Here is an 18664-nt window from a genome sequence, read left to right as displayed (position 1 = left end):
CTACAATTACATAATTTATCCCTGTGTGAGAGCATGATTAATCAAGATTAGTTAAAACAAGTTACTAGTTTGCTTTTTGTGCAGGTTAATAGTTTTCAGTGGGAAAGAAGCATTTTAAATGCTTTTATTTTCTTTTTATATAGCATGCTGCAGGCAACCTAAGGAGAAATGGCGAAGAGTGTCTTCAGTGACCGTTTGATTGCGCTCACTGAGTAGATATCTATGCCAGACAACATTAAATAACTACATTCCTAGATGATTAAAAAACACAGCTGATCAACATTTACAATGCCATTGTTCTTTGCAATTGGGAGAAGCACAGACAAACGTACCCTTAGAAATGCTGTGTGAACCCCCAAGAAAAAAAAAAGCTTTCTGAAGAATACAGTGTGATTTACTCCTTAGGCTCTTGTCTCTATTACTTGATATAGCATGTATGGGAAAGAATGCTGTTCTTGGGATCTCATGTGCTTCTGTTTAAACTGCAAAGTATCGTATTGACCATAAGGAATTTGATGAAGTTCTATACCCAAAACAGTTATGTTGAATACTAGGAAGCTGTGTTATAAGAATGCAGGAGGAAGCAAGACCGAATGCCTGGCACAGTAGTAGAGTGAGTAGGAGGAAGGCATTTCTCTACTTCTCTACTGTTCTTCCTACTTCATAGCTCTCATGTCATGCTGGCCAGCTGAAGGATTTCCTCTCAAAGTCTCACTCTGTGGGAGGTGTTTTGTTCCCAATTTTGGTGGTGAGATTGGCTAAATAGCTGCAGTCTAAATGCTGTCTTATAATAAACAAGACATACATTACTGTGCAGCGGTCTTAGGCCCCTGAGATATATAAAAGCTATGTATCCAGGCAGTAAGAGTGTTTTCCTCAGAAAAACACTAATATGATGATAAATCCAAATAACATTTCATATAAAAAGTATTGATTTCATGCATGTCAGTGTTCTCATTTGTTCAAACAATTTACATTGTGTGTTTGCACTGAGATGGAGTTGCTTTTAATCTCATTGTACTGTGTATAGTGACAATAAAGGCATTCTATTCTATTCTATTCTATTCTATTCTATTCTCATTTAACCATTTCCAAACCTTTCTTTGAGGAAGCCCATTAATATTTGCATACCAGCTTTATCTAATGAATCCCTCAATAAAATAAATAATGTGTGCTGGTCATGGAATTTAATAAATCTGTATGATGACGGGGGGTGTCGAGAAGAAATCTGGAACCAAACCTCTGTTCTAAACAGCTCTAAAGATGTCAGCTACTTGCATTCAAACAAGATGTTCTTCTTTCTTTTACTGCTTTTATATTAATGTTACACATTAAGTGACCATTAACTGATTTTAAACAATTTGCTTCGGGGTCTAAAGACTTTTGAACAGTATTGTATATTATCCGTTTATTATTTGTATGATGATATTTGTATGATAATTAAGCTACTTAGTATGTATGAGGAGTTTTTCACTTTTTGTTGTTCATAAGTGGCCAAATATCAAGTCATTGTGTTATTAGTTAAGCAAATCAAACTAGAATAAAACCAGTGTTTTCTTGTTTTTCAGTGGGCAGTTTGCCATTGTGAAACGATGTAAAGAGAAGAGCACAGGTGTAGAGTATGCAGCGAAGTTCATAAAGAAACGGCAGAGCAGAGTGAGCAGAAGAGGAGTGCGGCGAGAGGAGATTGAGAGGGAAGTGAACATCCTTCAGCAGCTTCAGCACCCCAACATCATCTCCCTGCACGATGTCTATGAGAACCGTACCGACGTGGTGCTCATACTGGAGCTGTGAGTGACATTCATACAGAAGTCCTATTTGTGGAATAGTTCCATTTTGCCGGCTAGTTTGGGGTGATATATCATCTTGATATAACAGTACTGATACTACACAGCAATACTGATTGTGACATTAGTTCAAAAGTTAATAGGTAAAATGCTTAACTGCAGTTTGGAAAATGCTGTGATATTGAATATTGTTAATACTGCACAGCACTACTACAAGCTTTAAAGCTATGATAAGCATATTGTGTGTTGTGATACTGGCTGTACAAAATGCAAGAGAGAGTCTGAATGCTTGGTGAAAGTTTAATTTGATGAATATTGTATTTGCTGTACATCAATGACACTTGCTCTTGCTTTCTGATGGTAGTGAGCTGAAAGTTGGGGTGTTTATGTGTGTGTGTGTGTGTGTGTGTGTGTGTATATCTGTGCTTGCCTGCATGTATCTTTTTCAGACTCCCCATGACTCAGTATCTGTTTGCTGTATGTTTTTGCATGCTGTGTGTGTTAGTTCTCTGGAATCACTGCGAGGCCTTGTGTGGGTTTGTTCATGCACTAATGTGCGCATGGAAGCATGGGCATCCAATTAGGTCTAATTGTTGGCTGAATTCAATCAGGACTGTTGGTGAATGGCACAAACTGTCAGAGGCAGTTATCTGCTCTCATCTTTAAGTTCAAAAACATCTACATGGAGCCACCAGCAAGGCAGCAAACTGACATAGTGTTGTTCAACTGAGTTGATAGTACCTCTGTATTATACTGTATTGTAGTTGCATCTTATAAGTGAGGTTGAGAGAGAACGGAAGTATGAGGGAGAAGGTGCAGTATTTTTGCAGTTTAAGATAATCTGAGCTTGGTATGATGTTGCTTACTTTGAAGTACTAGTAAACTCTGTGGTTGAAAGCTGTTTCATGGTGTAGTCGAGGAAGTACATGTTTCTCATCTAATATGAGTTTGCAGAGAGTGAAACATAGATGGTGAGAAAGTCTGGTCAGTGAATGCGTGCCTAGCCTGCAAGGCGTGACCTCTGTGTGCATGTACAGTGTAAATTGTCGTTCCAAACCAACGTCTTGTTCTTTAACCCTTCAATGCCTACACAAAAAACATCTGTTTCTGCCCCTTATTCTTGTTCTTTTTAACATTATATTTATTTAACATGTAAAAAATATGATATAGCAAAGCTAATTAAGCAAATCAATAATAATCCCTTAGAAATCTGAATTCTGTTCTAATTATGTACACATTCTTGATCAGAAGCTATTGAAGTGTATCCAGTAATAAAGGCAGCATAGTGTTTTTTTATACAGTCAAACTAATACATACAGAAAGCTGCAGTTCCACATGCTGGTACTTTTATTATGGCCATCGTGAACATGGAGACAGTGCGCTTTATATGTCCAGTTGAAAAATTTTCAAAAAACTTTCAATTAAAGATGAATCTAAAAACTGCATTTCATTCTGATACCACTTGTCTATCCAACTCTGCTAACCTTTCTAAAGACTTTAAATTACAAGAGCCTGTGTCTGGATCCAGATCTTAACTGTTATTACTATATACCTTACATATTATGTATCAGAGTATATAATGAATAATGAATAGTAGCTTTGGAACAACTAGCCTAAAGATCTATCCTTCTTTGCTGCCCCTGAAACCTACTGATTTTGGTACTGCTTGATTTTTCATGCTCGAACCATTAAACATAGTATTACGACTATGCTGTTGACTTAAAGTGCATACCTGCATTTCCTGCTGATAGCACTCATATAATTGTATTTCATACTAACCCTGCTATCCAACCTTTCATCCTTTCATTAATCTATATAAATACATTGATTTCTACTGAATTTGGACTTTTCTGCAATGACCTAAAAACTGCCAGAAACAAATAGTTTTACCAAAATAGCACAAGTGCATACTGCTTTTCATACAAGCTTGTACATTTCTCTAGCCCTTGAAATGTTGTTCTAGACAACTTCCATGTTTTATTTATGGGCTTTTGGAAAGTGAACTCAACATTTGTTTACATCAAGTTTCTTATTTTTATTGTTTTGAAGGTTTTCATCCACTGGTCTCCAATCAGTCTCTAACCATAAAACTTAATAGAATGATCAAATTTACAACCAGAAGCACTTGACTGCCTTTCATAGGGACATCACGCCTCAGTCTAACCCTGCTTTCTTTTCTTCCATCCCTTAATCCTCCCATGGAAAATGACATTTGCTCAAATTGGTATGAAGATTTGCATGTTGATCAAACATGCGATTTCATACTGAGAGTATGTACTTAACCCAGCTTTCCTTTTTTACATTGGTCTGTTGTCTCATAGAGACTCTTTTTCACCTCTCTTTGAATACGCTGAAGCATATAACTTTATATTATACTAATTACCTAATACTGTTACCTCTTCTTTTACTCAATTTAAATAGCGCCTTTCACAAACCCAAGGACGCTTTACATTGAATCAAAAAAAAAAATCATATTAAGAGAACATACAGTATCTTACTGCAGCGGAAAAAGTACACTACATATCCAGACACCCCTTCTAATAAATGAATTACGTTTCTTTAAGGAGCATCCATTGCTGAATTGTGCATACACAGCATGTATAATTTCCATAAAAAGCATTGACAGTAGAATGGGACACTCTGGAGCAGCCACTTAGCCTAACGTCACCATACGGAATGTGAAGCTTGTGCTTAAGGGGTGTAAAGCCCCAGCATTGGACTGTGGAGTAGTGAAACAGCATTTTCTGAGTGATGGTGCTCTATTCAGTACTTTTGGGATGAGTTGGAGTGGAGTACTAATATTCAACAGAACATGACTTCACTAATGCTCTTATAACAGAATGCAAAAGAATAAAATCCTCACAGCAGTGTGCTGACATCTAGTGTAAAGCCTCTCCAGAAGAATAGAGGCTGTTACTGCAGCAAAATGTGGGCAGAATCTCTATTAATGCCCTTGTTTTTTTGGGGAAAAAAACGTTGATGAGCAGGTGTCTACAAACTGTTGGACATAGAGCATATGAAAAAGCCAGAAACTGTTCACATCTGAGAGTGTGTGACAGTGTTGAGAACATAGTTGTAGTTTATTTTGTGTGTATTTTCAGGGTATCCGGTGGAGAGCTCTTTGATTTCCTGGCCCAGAAGGAATCTCTCAGTGAAGAGGAGGCCACTGAGTTTCTTAAACAGATCCTTGATGGAGTGCGGCACCTGCACTCCAAAAGCATTGCACATTTTGATTTGAAGGTATGTGCTCTATCACTGTGCTGTTTTGTATGAACTTGTAGTACATTATCTAGTATTTCTAGAACCTAAGTTGTATTTTATCTAGTCTACTATCTTCTAACTTCTACTTATTTATTTTTTGAGAGCACAGACCCCATATTATCATAGCAGCACACATTGACTGGTCAGGATGTTAGTGTAATGTGAGTTTATTTATTGATTGTTTGAATGATCATTTGCATATACACGAAAATGCTCAAAGTAATTACTGGTAATAAAAAAAAATGTTGAAAGTAGTTACTGGTAATAAAACATGCTCCATGTTCACCAGTCTGACTGAGTTACACCTCAACAGACCCAGAACACCTCAACAGTAAGCAGCAGACTAACATCAGGATTAATCAAACAACTGACAAAAGCACAAATGAAAGGAGACAAGACCAGATTAGTTAGAAGGGCCTGAATGGAGCACTTAGACATAGCATATTGTTGCTGTCGGAAGAAAACCTTGTATCTCTCTTTTTTTTTCATTTTTCACTTTTTTTACATAATTTCAAAGGACCTGTTGCCCTTTACATTGTGTGAATTTCATGATAAACAGACCAAATGAAATGGCCCAAAGTGACATGGAAAGATGTCTGGTTCCAATGATTACATTAAAAGTACAGTATGTTTTTTTCTTTCTCCTGTAAAGTTACCATTTTGGAGATGCAAGGTTCTCTTCCGACAACAGCAATATGATTAATTATTAATAAATAAATCAGTGTTTACAGATCTATTCTTAAAGCATTCAATATGGATGTTTGTGTTTAAAACATACCAAAGGAAATGTCAAGTGTGATATGATGGGGGGTTGTGTTCCAAATGTTTGTATGAATATGAAAAAAAGATATTTAAAAGAAATAGTAAGACATGTTCCAGTCTTGTTGGGCTATGTTTTGCAAGACTGGAACATTGCTTACTGAAGAAAGAAGGTAGTTACGTTTTAGATTATAGAACTGTATGGCTGGGTCAAGGTTTTAGCATGTGATAATGCAATACAGTGACAAGTCCTGAGAGGAAATTTGTCATGAATCTTGGAGCATCACCTTCCTGTTCAAGGATTTCCTTGGTAGTATAAAAGGAAAGGAGTGGGTTGAATGAATGGAAAGGACAGACTAAATGATGTACACAGGTGTGAAAGCAATGGTAGAAAGTATAACTGAACAAAGAAATGTTTCAAAAATGTATATGTATTCATTTTATGGTTTCATTGATGAATAGGTTGTTAAAATTCAAACAGACATATCCTAAATTAAATTCAGCAAAATTTTCAAAGATATTCATCGACATAAAAGTTGTAGCTCCAGTATTTGGGTTTGAAAGTTCTTAAAACAGCTGGAGTATTGACATATAGAAGGGACAACATTTGTACAAAGAGAAGGAAAGGACTCAACCTGATAACCTGTAGCGTTGTACCTGAATACCACTTCCAGTGTAGACCTGCTCCGGTGTGTAGTACCAATGTTATCTCAGATGAGGTGCTTTTTCATTGTACTCTAATGGCCTTTTGCCCTGTTACAATTGCAACAGTTGTTATATTAAGGATTTTAACAAACTTGTATCCAAAAAAATCCAAATTGCAAAATGTAAATAAAGAATGCAATGATGTACAAATCATTTAAACTCTATATATAATTTAAAATAGTACAAAAATAACATGACAAATGTTGTTAGGTTAATTTCCAATAGTCCAGTAACATGATTGGGTTAAAAAAAGTCCATCCCAGAGAGACTGAGTCTTTCAGAAGCAAATATGGGGAAGAGTTCACTGGCATGGTGAAAGTGCATTATTTAAGATGTTTCACAACGTAAAATAGCAAAGAATTTAGAATTTATTCTGCTGCACAACATATCGGTGAAAGATTCAGAGAGTCCAGGGAAATCTCTGCATGCAAGGGACAAAGCTAGAAGCCAGTCTTGACTGGCTGTGATGTTCAGGCTACACTGCCTAAAAGCAGACACTATTCTGTAGTGGAAACACAGTTCTTCACTGCATCCACAAATGCAAGTTAAAACTCAACCATGCAAAGAAGAGATCATATATAAACATATATAAACACCACCGCCTTTTCTGGACCTGAGCTCAAGCAATGTGGAAAAGTGTTCTTTGGTTCGACAAATCAAAATTTTAAATTCTTTTTGGAAATGATAGATGCTGTGGGCAAATGAGGAGAGGGACCATCCAACTCATCCAACATAGTTCAAAAGCCAGCATTGATGATGGTATAAGGGTGCACTAGTGCACATGACTTTGGTGACTTCCACGTCTGTGAAGGCACCATTAATGCTTGAATGATGGACACAGGTTTTGGAGTAGCACATACTGCCATCTAGACAACGTTTTTTAGGGAAGCCTAAAAAAGCCTTGCTTATTTGTGCAAGACACTGCCAAGCCACATTCTGTATGCATTACAACAGCATGGTGCTAAACTAGCCTGTCTGCAGTCCAGACCTGTCACCCACTGGAAACATTTAACACATTATAAAGTGAAAAATACCACAAAGGAGACTGTGAAATGTTGAGCAGCTGAAATCCTATATCAAGCAAGAATGGAAAAACATTTAACTTTCAAAACTACACCAAATGGTCTCCCCAGTTCCTAAACGCTTACAGAGTGTTGTCAAAAGAAGAGATGATGCAACACAGTTTCTCCTGTCCCAACTTTTTTTGAAATGTAATGTTGGGATGAAATTCAAAATGGGCATGTACTTTTCAAAAGCAATCAAATGTCTCAGTTTCAACATCTAAAATGTTGTCTTCATACTAATTCCTGTTAAATATAGTATTTAAATGATTTACACATCATTGCCCTCTGTTATTACATTTTGCACAGCGTCCCATCTTCCTTGGACACAGGGTTGTACATTCACATACTGTATTGTGCATTCTTATGAGGAGATGGGAGGAATAGGAAATAGAATTGTTGCTATGGCAGCAGATCATTTCTGCATTGGCCTTTTTAGAGGATCTGTCCTGCTGCGCACGCTGTTGCATAGCAACACCTGTAGCTTAGGGAACTCAGAGGGAACTGCACAGAACACTGAACTGAGTTTGGGCCCTAAGAAAATCATATATATATTATATAAATTTATATATATATATATATATATATATATATATATATATTTTTTTTTTTTTTTTTATATATTTTTTTTTTAAGACAAATTAAAAATATTTAGCTCCTTTTTAACAAAAAATATTAAACAAAGCCTCCATGTATATGTATAGCAGGCATTGTAATCATCAGCACCAGCACCAGCAGCAGTGTTTTGTCTATTTGGACTCACATTCACACGTGTGCTTTGTGTTGTTTGGCATCAGTTCAAGCATTCTGGCACTGCAAGGTTATCAGGCGCACATGAGGTGGGATGTAACCCACACTGCTCAGCCTGATAATCTCCATCCTGTTTTTCTAAGCACTGCATCTCCTGTCTATGCTCCTCCACAAGGGCATCCACACGTGCTTATGGGCTGGCTTAACAGCATGGTCTTAACATACAGATACTGAGAAGACATGGACACTCTTTCCAAAACAGACCTATGAAGTAGTTCACTGAATATGTCATTTAGTCTATTTTGAGAAGTGGCCTATATTTACACTTGTATAGTGGTAGTGACCATATTATAAAAAATGTTTTTGCCCATTTCATGTGTTGCATTTATTATCAGTCCGCCACTTGCATATCTGCTCTATAGAAATTTTAATGCTTCTTTTCTCTGGATTTTAGCCTGAGAATATTATGCTGCTGGACAACAACGTCCCGATGCCACGGATCAAAATTATTGATTTTGGCCTGGCACATAAGATCGAAGATGGTGTCGAATTCAAGAATATTTTTGGAACACCAGAATTTGTGTGTAAGTTGAGAGGTGGATGAGTAAGAGGTATTATATTCATCATCTGTGTACTGTGCTGACATTTGGAGTGAATCACCTTCATTTAAATAGAATAGTTAAATAGCACTGTCACATCCTGCACAGCTGAAACTCTGCACCATTTTTAGACATCTTGCATTGTCGTGTTATGTGAAATATCTTTATGGTAATGGTCCATTTTCAGCTCCAGAGATAGTCAACTACGAACCTCTGGGATTAGCATCGGACATGTGGTAAGTGCTCTTAATTGGCTTGCACTTTTTTTTGCATAGAACAGGCATCAGTACAGTTCCATGACTTAATCTTATGTTCTCTCCCCTTTCCTCCTCCTCTACAGGAGCATTGGAGTCATCACATACATCCTGTAAGTGTGAACTGGGGAATGTGGATTCTCACTTTCAGGTGTTATTTCTGTGGGCTGGTGTGTTGGAGCCAGATTATTCCTAAATATGGACTGAAAAGAAATCCATTGGATTTCCACTCCCACTAATCCCTCAACCTACATTTTAATTCATGACCAGACTTGATTTTGGTGTTAGAGTCTTGTTTTTAAATAATCTGATTCATTAAGCATGTGCAATGCTGCTTTGCTGGAGTAATAAGAATACAAACATGTAATTGGTTGAAGCACACTTTGGAGTTGAAGCACATTTTTCAAAGGGTCTTTGGAGTGATTTCATAGAAGAACCACTTTTTTTTTCAGGGAAAGGAACCATTTTTTTTAAAGAACGATATAAAAGGGATATGAAAAGTCTGAAGAACAGCCACATAATGTAAAGCTTCTATAATAATTTAAGGCTTTTCCTAAAACTGTACATTTTTATTTCTAAAAGTATATTTGACATAAAATAATGTCACTGAAATTGTAAATAAAATTTACAAGCAAGGCATGTGTTAAAGTAATAGCGTCTGATAAAGTTGGCTCTGCCTTGGCTGAAAGCTAAAAGGTCTGTGTTTTTTTCTTTGCCCCTGCAGACTGAGTGGTGCTTCCCCATTTTTGGGCGAGTCTAAACAAGAGACTATGGCAAACATTTCTGCAGTGAACTATGAGTTTGATGAGGAATACTTTGGCAGCACCAGTGAGCTGGCTAAGAGTTTCATCAGACAGCTGCTGACTAAAGACACCAGGTGAGACATTAAATTAAGGAAACGCTGCACAAAACAAGGTCAACTTCAACATGCACAAAAGTAAACCTGTTGACAAGGACCCTATTCCATTTCTTATTTTTATCCCTACCCCTTTGTTTTCGAGTGTCACCTTGCCCTAAAGCTGAAGTCAGCTGTTCGCTTGCTTCTTGTTCGATTTTTCCTGCTCCACCTTAAAAGATGCAGACGTTACATTCTGGTGCCTTAGACATCAGAACTGCTGCACCATTTAAGGTGAAACGTGAAAATTAAGCTAGCAAGCTACTAAGATATAAGCTTTCTCCTAGCAATTTTTATGCATGTTATGAAGAAAAGGACTATAATACATTGGTTGTTGTGTTTTTTATTTTTTACAAAGAAACATTTTCGCCCTACCTCTCTGTCTCAACAAAATTGGGACACCCTACCCCTAGGCTAAAACACGCAAAACGGATGGCCTAAGGGCTAAGGGGTATGGGCAGGGGAGCGTGAAATGGGATTGGACCAAGCTATTACTAAATATCAGTCAGGCTTCCACTGTTCTTTTCCCTTTCGAGGATGGGCTGAAACATGTCACTGTTACATCATTAACCCAGAAAAGAACAGTGGAGTGAATGTATTGTAGATTAAATCATCTTGCCCAGAGGAAATATGTGTTTGGACATGAATGAATTGCATTAGATGTAAAAGGGGCGTTCTACATGTTCTTGTACCACTCGTGTTTTCTTTTTTTTTACTTTGTCTTTGTTTGCTCTACAGAAAGAGGCTCACAATAGAAGGTGCTCTGAACCACCCATGGATACAGGTAACCATCTGGATGACTGTGCATGTGACAGCATGTATTTAAGTGTTTGTGTGGTTTGTTATTAGTGTGTTTACTGACCATTGTAAGGCAGTAACAGCACTGGATGATGCCTGACTGCTGCTATTGGACACTGTGAATTGTTCTATGTCGCATAGCAGAGACAGAATGCATCACCACAGACCAAAAAATGTTGCTTTGTGTCAAAACCACCTCACACACTATGCAGTATTTTCTTGGTATTGTATTGAAATCAGGTTTAATTTCATTTTAATGTGTGACTAAACGTGGTCATACCTAAATACCTGGTTTAAGTCAGATTTATTCACAGAAGTAATGATAGGAACCAGATGTTTTTAATGTTTCTAAAAGTTATACCACAAAACGTATTACATTTTTACATGGCTACAAATATGCTCCCTAACACCTGAATATTTTGATAGGTTTACAAGAAAGTTTAGGAATAAAATATATTTTAAAAACGCAGGCATGTGTTCAGGCATGGCACTGTAAGGCAAAGTCCCCAAAGAAAACCTAAGCTTTATCTTCAAAAACATTACAAATAAAAACCCTGAAGACACTGTGGCCCCTGGTTCCTATCACCACCAAAAATTTGTGGAATTCCCCTTTGACATTCTCCTTGGCACTTACCAATTTAAAACCCATGTCTTGCCTTCACAGGAACAAGATCTATTATTTTTTTTACAACAGCTTAAATGAGTAACAGGGTTTTAGCATATATTTAGCATATTTACCTTGTCCTTCAATATCACACATCATTAAAAGTACAGAACATGAATGAGATTTACTTTATTTTCTTCTTTCCATGATCTTCAGGACACTTGGATGATGCTAATTCCTGTTGAACTTGTGACTTGTGGAATATTCCATGTTTTTTATAGGGGTGAATGTGTTCTGATAAGGTTAGCTACATGTTGTGAGACACAACATTTTTTCGTAACTTAAACTGGATGACAAATGGAAAGGGATGCTTGAATTGTGAGATGTTAAATTATGTTTAAGATGTTAAAATATTTTTGAAGTATATTTGCAGATCATATTTCTAGGTAAACCATTGTTATAGTAACTAAATAAGGGAAAACCTTCTAAGTGTAGATAGGTTTTATTAATGTTTTAAGTTATTTATCTGAAATATGCAGATGGCTTGTTGTTAAAGGACACCACCTGTGTTTGAAATGTCTTTTACCTTTTTTTACATACATGTTTGTAAATGTAATATCAGTGGGATACATATGACAACCCAATCATGGAATTACCCTTAATGCCACAAGAACCACCCATAAACTAACTAAACCTAGAGTAGCAACATCTATTTTACTAGAAGCCAAATAAAATCAAATCTAATATTTCTGTATATGAAATTTGGAATTTATCCTGTTGGAAGACTACCGGTCACCTTCATGCCTGTGTTTTTTTGCATCAAGTACTTCACTGTTTGGTAAACACTAATGGCATGGACTGAAGAGTAAGCTGACTCCAGTGTGGTCTTTATAGTCTAATGACATAAAACTAACCTTTATGAGTGTGCAGCCTGAACCCACTGTGTGACTGCAGTGACTGACCAAAAAAAGGTGCACAGGACATGCACTTACTCAGTCTCCATTTGGTTCCTATGTCTGAAGTCCCGTGAGCATGTAGAAGACACCAGCTCAGCCCCAGAAACCCGCAGAAAGAGTGAACTATGCCAGCTGAAGACCAAACGCTTGAAAGAGTACACCATCCATTCTCACTCCAGCATTCCACCTAACAATACCTACATCAACTTTGAGCGCTTTTCTCGTGTGATGGAGGACGTCTCTCTCTTGGAGACCAGCCTGGAAAAGGTGACTGAAAAACGGAAGTCCATACAGGAGGACATTGAAGCTGTACTCTCCATCTATACAGAGAAGGAGGCCTGGTACAAAGAAGAGAATGAGAGTATGCATCAGGGCCTCTCGCGGGTCCGTTATGAGCTTAGGAATATTGAGGAACTGAGGAGGGGAATCCAGGATGATCTGAAAGCAGCAGATACCAATCTGGCCAGCATCAGTGACCGCTATCTGGAGCATCAGGCCCACCTGAGCTCTCTTAGACAGGAGCTGGATGCAGAGCTACGCTGGCTACAGGAAGTGATGGGCTCCATAGGTATAGTTGAGAATGGAACACAGTGCTCCTCACTTGCCCTCAACAACGAGGTCAATGAGGCTTTAAAAGAGCTGCTGAGCAGGGCCTGTGGAGGAGACTTGTGCATCAGGATTCAGACAGATAACAACTCAGAGTCTGTCTGATGGAGGTGTGGAGGACTTTAGGAGATTTGCATGCAGTTCCATGCAATTTTATGTTATTATGCAAATTCTTGATTTAGATCCTGAACAGTTTATTTATTGAGGTTCAGTATATGTATGGATATTTCTTTTTCTGTTTTTTGTGCAATATGCCCATTAGGCACTGCTAAAATGTCGAGTTTTCAATTTGCATTATTGTTTATATGTTGTTTATACTTAGTTTTATTGGTTATTAATATTTGAAGTTAATGCACACAGAAAAACAAGACCATTTCCAAAGGCAATTTTTAAAGATTATTAATTGAGTTTACAGTTAATTGCTAGAGAAGTGTTTAAATATAGCTGCGTTATTGGTTATCTGTTGTAATTTACTTGACTTCTTTTTTCTTTCTTTCTTTCTTACATGTCATGCTTGTTATCAAGTAGATATTTTCAGTGTAGTTACTTAGAGTTTTCCTATGAACATCACTATCATTTGTATAATTAATTTTAAGATCCTGGAATTTTTCTTTGTTGTCAAGCACTGTTTGATATTCACAGTGATTTCATTTCTTTCTACACTGAATGAAGGATTGGAATAAACGTAATTTCCTTTTGACTTAAGGTTGTTATACTGTCTTTGCTATCTGTGATATAGTCATATGTTGGATTTGTGGAATGTACAGTCTATGCTGTGGTGACTGTCTGTGCCATTAGTTCTTATGTCATCACTACATAATGACAGTCTGACATTATATACAGTAACTCACTTTAGTGGATAATACATTTTGTTGTAGTGCCATTGTTTGTTAATTATGGATTTAACAGAGCAGCCTGTGCTGTTATTCTTGCATGTTTTTCTGTAGCCTGTGAACCCTAGACAAGCTCTGGTGCGCCGACAGTCTGTGGTCAACATTGAAAACTTCAGGAGACAGTATGCTCGCCGGAGATGGAAGGTAGTACTCTGAATCCTGTTCTGTCTTACAGTGCTGAACAATCTGCATTCGGTAATTACTTTATCATGTACAGCGCTTGTTGAATAACCTTTGAACATGCAATATAATTGTGGTTCATGACCCCTTTTTACACAGTTAAGACTACTTTTTGCTACACTGTGTGTGTGTGTTGTACACTGTATGATTAATGCTTTTGTTCTCTTTAATAGTTCTCCTTCAGGATCGTAGCGCTCTGTAACCATTTGACACGCATGATGAAGAAGCCACAAGTAAGTGCTTTATTCATATATTGCTAATCTATTCTCCTCTGAAGATAATTCACTGATTTTGGTCTGTCTCCTGTTTACCGGGGCCCATATGAGGTCATCAAAGTCATGAGAATTGCCCTGACATTTTACCCGAGTCAAGTCAAATGCTGGTGTATCCTGTTTACAGTAAATGGTGGAGTTAGCTTTCACATCACTGCCATTTTTGTTTAGAGACATCTTTCAAAAATGTTCTCAGATGGCATTTTAAATTTTTTTAGATCTCTCAGTAGCATTAGTAGGCTTTTTGTTTTAGATTATTTGAAAATGGCAGTTGGATGTACACTGTGTGAACATTTCATGGTGACTGGACTGATACAAATGGTCCAAAATTGCTCGGAGTAAAATGTTACATTAAATGGTTCATAACCTATATTTTTGTGCTTAATTTTTGTCAGAGAGTCTACTTAAAACATGTATGTGTGTATGGGGACCAAAAATAGTTACAATTTATTTTTACATTAATATTTTACCAACATGTTATTTCCTTAGAATAAGCAGGCTGTAATTTACTACACCTTTAACGATGGTATGTAAAATATCTCTGTTCTAATTGCTTACCCTGTATTGTGCCTCATTCAAAAATCAGTCTGAGCTGAAGTACTTTTTTGTGAATCATTACACCACTATGTAGTGTATATTATAGATGTTACAGAAATGGATGATTCCTGAGTATTTCTGCTGTACTTAACAGGACAGGCCCAAGGAGGGCTACGTGGAGCGCACAGTGGCTATGTTTGAGAGGGACTGTGAGAGTGACCAGGAGGAGGAGGTGATGCTGAGGAGACCCAGGACCAGGAAGAGGAGCAGCACCTCCTGAAACTCCTACGCAACTGACAGTGGGTCTGCTGTAAGCAAAGATACACCAGCTTCAACAAAACACACTGGTGAAAAATAGTCCAGGTTGTGCCTTTTACAGGTACACACCCTTTAAAGAAATGTGTTTTATAAGAGCGGCTGAGTCATAAGTAATGTACATATGCCCTGGCCACGCTCATACATACAAATGTTTGTCAAATAACAGTGTCAAGAACAGTGATGCAATAAGTGCCAGGTATTAAAATAGTATGTTTTTAAAGCTGTGCACAAAAACGCTCATGCACTTATTGGGGAAGGGTAAAGAGAGAGGATTTTTACTTGTCTGCTTATAAAGTCCATGAGTGCAATGTTAACCATAGAAATCTCTTAAGTAACTATCCCTTTCTATGAGCACTGGGACTTTCCATTCTACTATCTTTAAAAGTGCCTGTTGTCTTAATATGTGCCATGATATTTTGCATTTATTTTGTTTTATATGCTCTTTACAAACTGCCCAACTTAATTGTTGAAGTATGTGATATGTTACTAGTAAGTTAATTAGATTTTTTGTCTTAAAAGTTCTCTGTGGGACAGTTTCAGTAGTGTTTAGTATATTTACAAACAAACCAAGAGGTGAGTTTGACAGTCTAACATTACTGGGTATTGCACAATAGGTAACACTACACTGAACGGCAGCATTCCTAAGACTACAGGCCTGTGCATTAGGCTTATACAAGAACTGACGTGAACCTACATTAATGTGAATAAAGGCTTATTCCAACAAGTGTCAGTTGTAATCTTTAGTCAGTTTTGTCATGCTTTTGTCAGTTTTGATGTAATTTCACCACAGTAAGCAATATGAAATCTGATGCTCGTTGAAATAAGTGCTTATAAATGACTATATAGATTTATGTTAGTTGTCATGAAAGACTTGTGTAGGTTTATGAGTGCTGCCCTTCTGTAAAGTGTGACCATATGATATTTTCTGACTTTCTTTCACATTTTAAAGATGTAGGTCAAGAAGCAAGGTTTGTCAACCATGCTTTCTTTTAAGAAAATGTGTCATCCATAATTTTGAAATCAGGGCAACAATGTGCTACCTCATACACTTTGGGAAGCAAAACAAAGGCCACCTCACAATAGTGGAAATTAGAGTGGTAGTTAAATTATTTCTAATATTGGTTTTAACTATCGTGCCATCCTGAAAAACTGGCCTCACCTTAGTAGTGCAGTAACAGCAGTTTAGTGGGCCATCGTAAATGTCATTATAAGGTATTTTATACACGTAGCAAGAATTTTTATCTCTTTAATGCCATTCTGGGTATGAGGTGTTTTGTGTTTTTAGAGAGGAAGCACAATACATATATTAAAAAAAATACAAAAAATTCAGCGCCTCGCTGTTCTATCAATGATTTTACATCAGACAAATTCACAAACAGCTTCCTTATACAGTATCAAGCTGTTCCATGGACTAGGTTTGGCTGTGTGTTGAAGGTGTGTATTTCTTACTGCATTAGTCAGACATTATCAGTTTCAGTTTTAGGCAATGCTGTTCGCATTTGTCATCTTGTCTCTAAAAGTATTTAAGTGCTCTAACACTGAAATGAATCCGTTTTGACTATGGGTGACTTTTTTTTCTTGTGTTTATTTCAAGCTTATTTCTGAGTTTACCTTGTTTTTTTAATTGAATTATGTTTAAATGGCCAATGCATGGTAATATTCACTTAAGCTCTTTCCTGACCAATACAGTTTCATATTTTTGTTACTGCATGCAGCATGTGTAAAGTGATAATGATAACTAATTAAATTGTCTTTGGGCTGTTTATCTGTGAAAAAAGACCCTTATTTTGTACAAACAAACAAAAATAAATGTTTAATATATTTATTTGATTTCTTGTTTGTTTATCTCATGAAATGAGATTGTAAGGGAGCCATCATGGAAGCAAAAAAGTGAGTTGCTAATGATGTATGTTTTGTAGAGAACGATGAATAAAAGTGAATGCTTTTACAGTCGCTGTCAGTGGTTCTCTCTGGATGTCTGTAGAGTTGTCTGATTTTTGCCTCTTTGATTGGGCAGTTAGAACTTACCACAAGAGTAGTGTTGTTTGAGCTCATTTAAGCTGAAAGCAATTGCAGACAAAACCTGACGTGAACCAAATAAACTACTGGCTGTAAGCAAATGTAGGGCACTGGAGCAGCAAAACGTATTGGTCCCAAGACATACTTTTAGATTATGTAGAGGCACTTTTGCTCTTTGCCTTTGTCCATTTCCAGAGGTGTTCTTAAGGTGAAGTTAAGCAACTGAAAAGGCATCCTGAACTTTGCTAAATCCTTGTTAGTGCCATGTAACAGAAGATGCCTTGGTAATGGTGCAGCTTTGCAGGTAATGAAGCTGAAAGGCTGTTGTGAAATAACACTGACACACACTCAGCAATCAAACCCAGTCATGCTCAGCAGTTTTACCCCTTTGAAATAACTGATTCTTGCCAGTCTTGTCCACTAAAAATTTATAGTTCTGTTCCAGACTCTTGCCCCACATATTTCAATAATCCCCTTATCCTCTGCTGTACTTTTTATTATTTCTTTCATTGTGATCATTGCCAAGTAGCACTTTGTCCCAGCCAATGTATTACACTAATACAGAGAAACTAGGTGGGTGTTGTGAAGTCTGCGAGTGCCACTAATCTTAGGATGTTAAACAGTGGCTAAGCATAAATGCAGCAGCATCAACAGAATTCGCACAGTTAAGCTCCTCTGTGGCCAGTTTAGCTGGTTTTCCTGTCATGGTTAAGTTTAGGAATTGGCTGTGGAAAATTATTCTACCACAAGAAAAAAAGGACAGCTTCTACTCAGAGCCAGTGTAGCATTAACTTGGTGTATGATTTTGGTACCTAGGCAATATAAAATTCATACAATATCAAACAATATTTATACCTATTAAAATGTGATAATCATTTTTGATTTGTAGAAAGTCAAATGTGCAACAAAATATCACACACAGAGAGCCAAGAGTGTTTTAGTTAATCTGTTAACAGCGTTACAGCGTTAAAAATTGATTATAGTATTTTAAATGAGTCATTTTTCAGTCCACCAGTGGAATGGCATCTAGGAGGTCTGCAGAAAGAAGTTCTTTTCCAGCCAAAACAGCCATTAAGTACAAGTTATTCATTTTTCAGTGTTAAGAAAAAAGCATAAAATAACAGAAAACCACACAGCAACATCTACAACTAAGTATCAAATCAAATTTCAGCATTTAGTGCATTCGGCCTTTTTTCAGGTAAGTGGAGCATAATTTTTCCTTCTCTCTCGAAGATGAAAGCTTTAAGCACTTTATCTGATGGTAACAGGTTTGGTGGTCTACCAGGTCTTGCAGGCTTCCTTTACAAGACTCATGTTCATTTTTGTCACTTATTTTAATTAGACTTTTTCCTTGAACGTATATCTAATCTCATCAATAACACCCCTATAATTTGTTCTTGATTGGTAATT

General features: G+C 37.0%; 1 protein-coding gene across 2 annotated transcripts in view; it reads left to right on the top strand.

Annotated features, from left to right (window-relative positions):
* dapk2b (death-associated protein kinase 2b) overlaps positions 1 to 17188 on the top strand; it is a 28616-nt gene extending 11428 nt beyond the window's left edge. Inside the window, exons 3-12 of one of the 2 annotated variants that reach the window (XM_017708357.2) lie at positions 1569 to 1790; positions 4889 to 5027; positions 8778 to 8907; positions 9110 to 9158; positions 9263 to 9289; positions 9901 to 10053; positions 10810 to 10855; positions 13983 to 14072; positions 14282 to 14341; positions 15072 to 17188. In XM_017708357.2, coding sequence (XP_017563846.1) covers positions 1569 to 1790; positions 4889 to 5027; positions 8778 to 8907; positions 9110 to 9158; positions 9263 to 9289; positions 9901 to 10053; positions 10810 to 10855; positions 13983 to 14072; positions 14282 to 14341; positions 15072 to 15197 — 1042 coding nt within the window. In that variant the 3' untranslated portion in view covers positions 15198 to 17188. Of the gene's footprint in view, positions 1 to 1568; positions 1791 to 4888; positions 5028 to 8777; positions 8908 to 9109; positions 9159 to 9262; positions 9290 to 9900; positions 10054 to 10809; positions 10856 to 12495; positions 13741 to 13982; positions 14073 to 14281; positions 14342 to 15071 lie in introns of those variants that run through there. The other variant, XM_017708356.2, reaches the window with a different exon arrangement.
* Positions 17189 to 18664: the final 1476 nt, after the last annotated feature.

Source organism: Pygocentrus nattereri, chromosome 11, assembly GCF_015220715.1.
Source record: "Pygocentrus nattereri isolate fPygNat1 chromosome 11, fPygNat1.pri, whole genome shotgun sequence".
Lineage (NCBI taxonomy): Eukaryota > Metazoa > Chordata > Actinopteri > Characiformes > Serrasalmidae > Pygocentrus > Pygocentrus nattereri.
The sequence above is the reverse complement of the archived record's forward strand: the minus strand, read 5'-3'. Positions and strand labels throughout refer to the sequence as shown.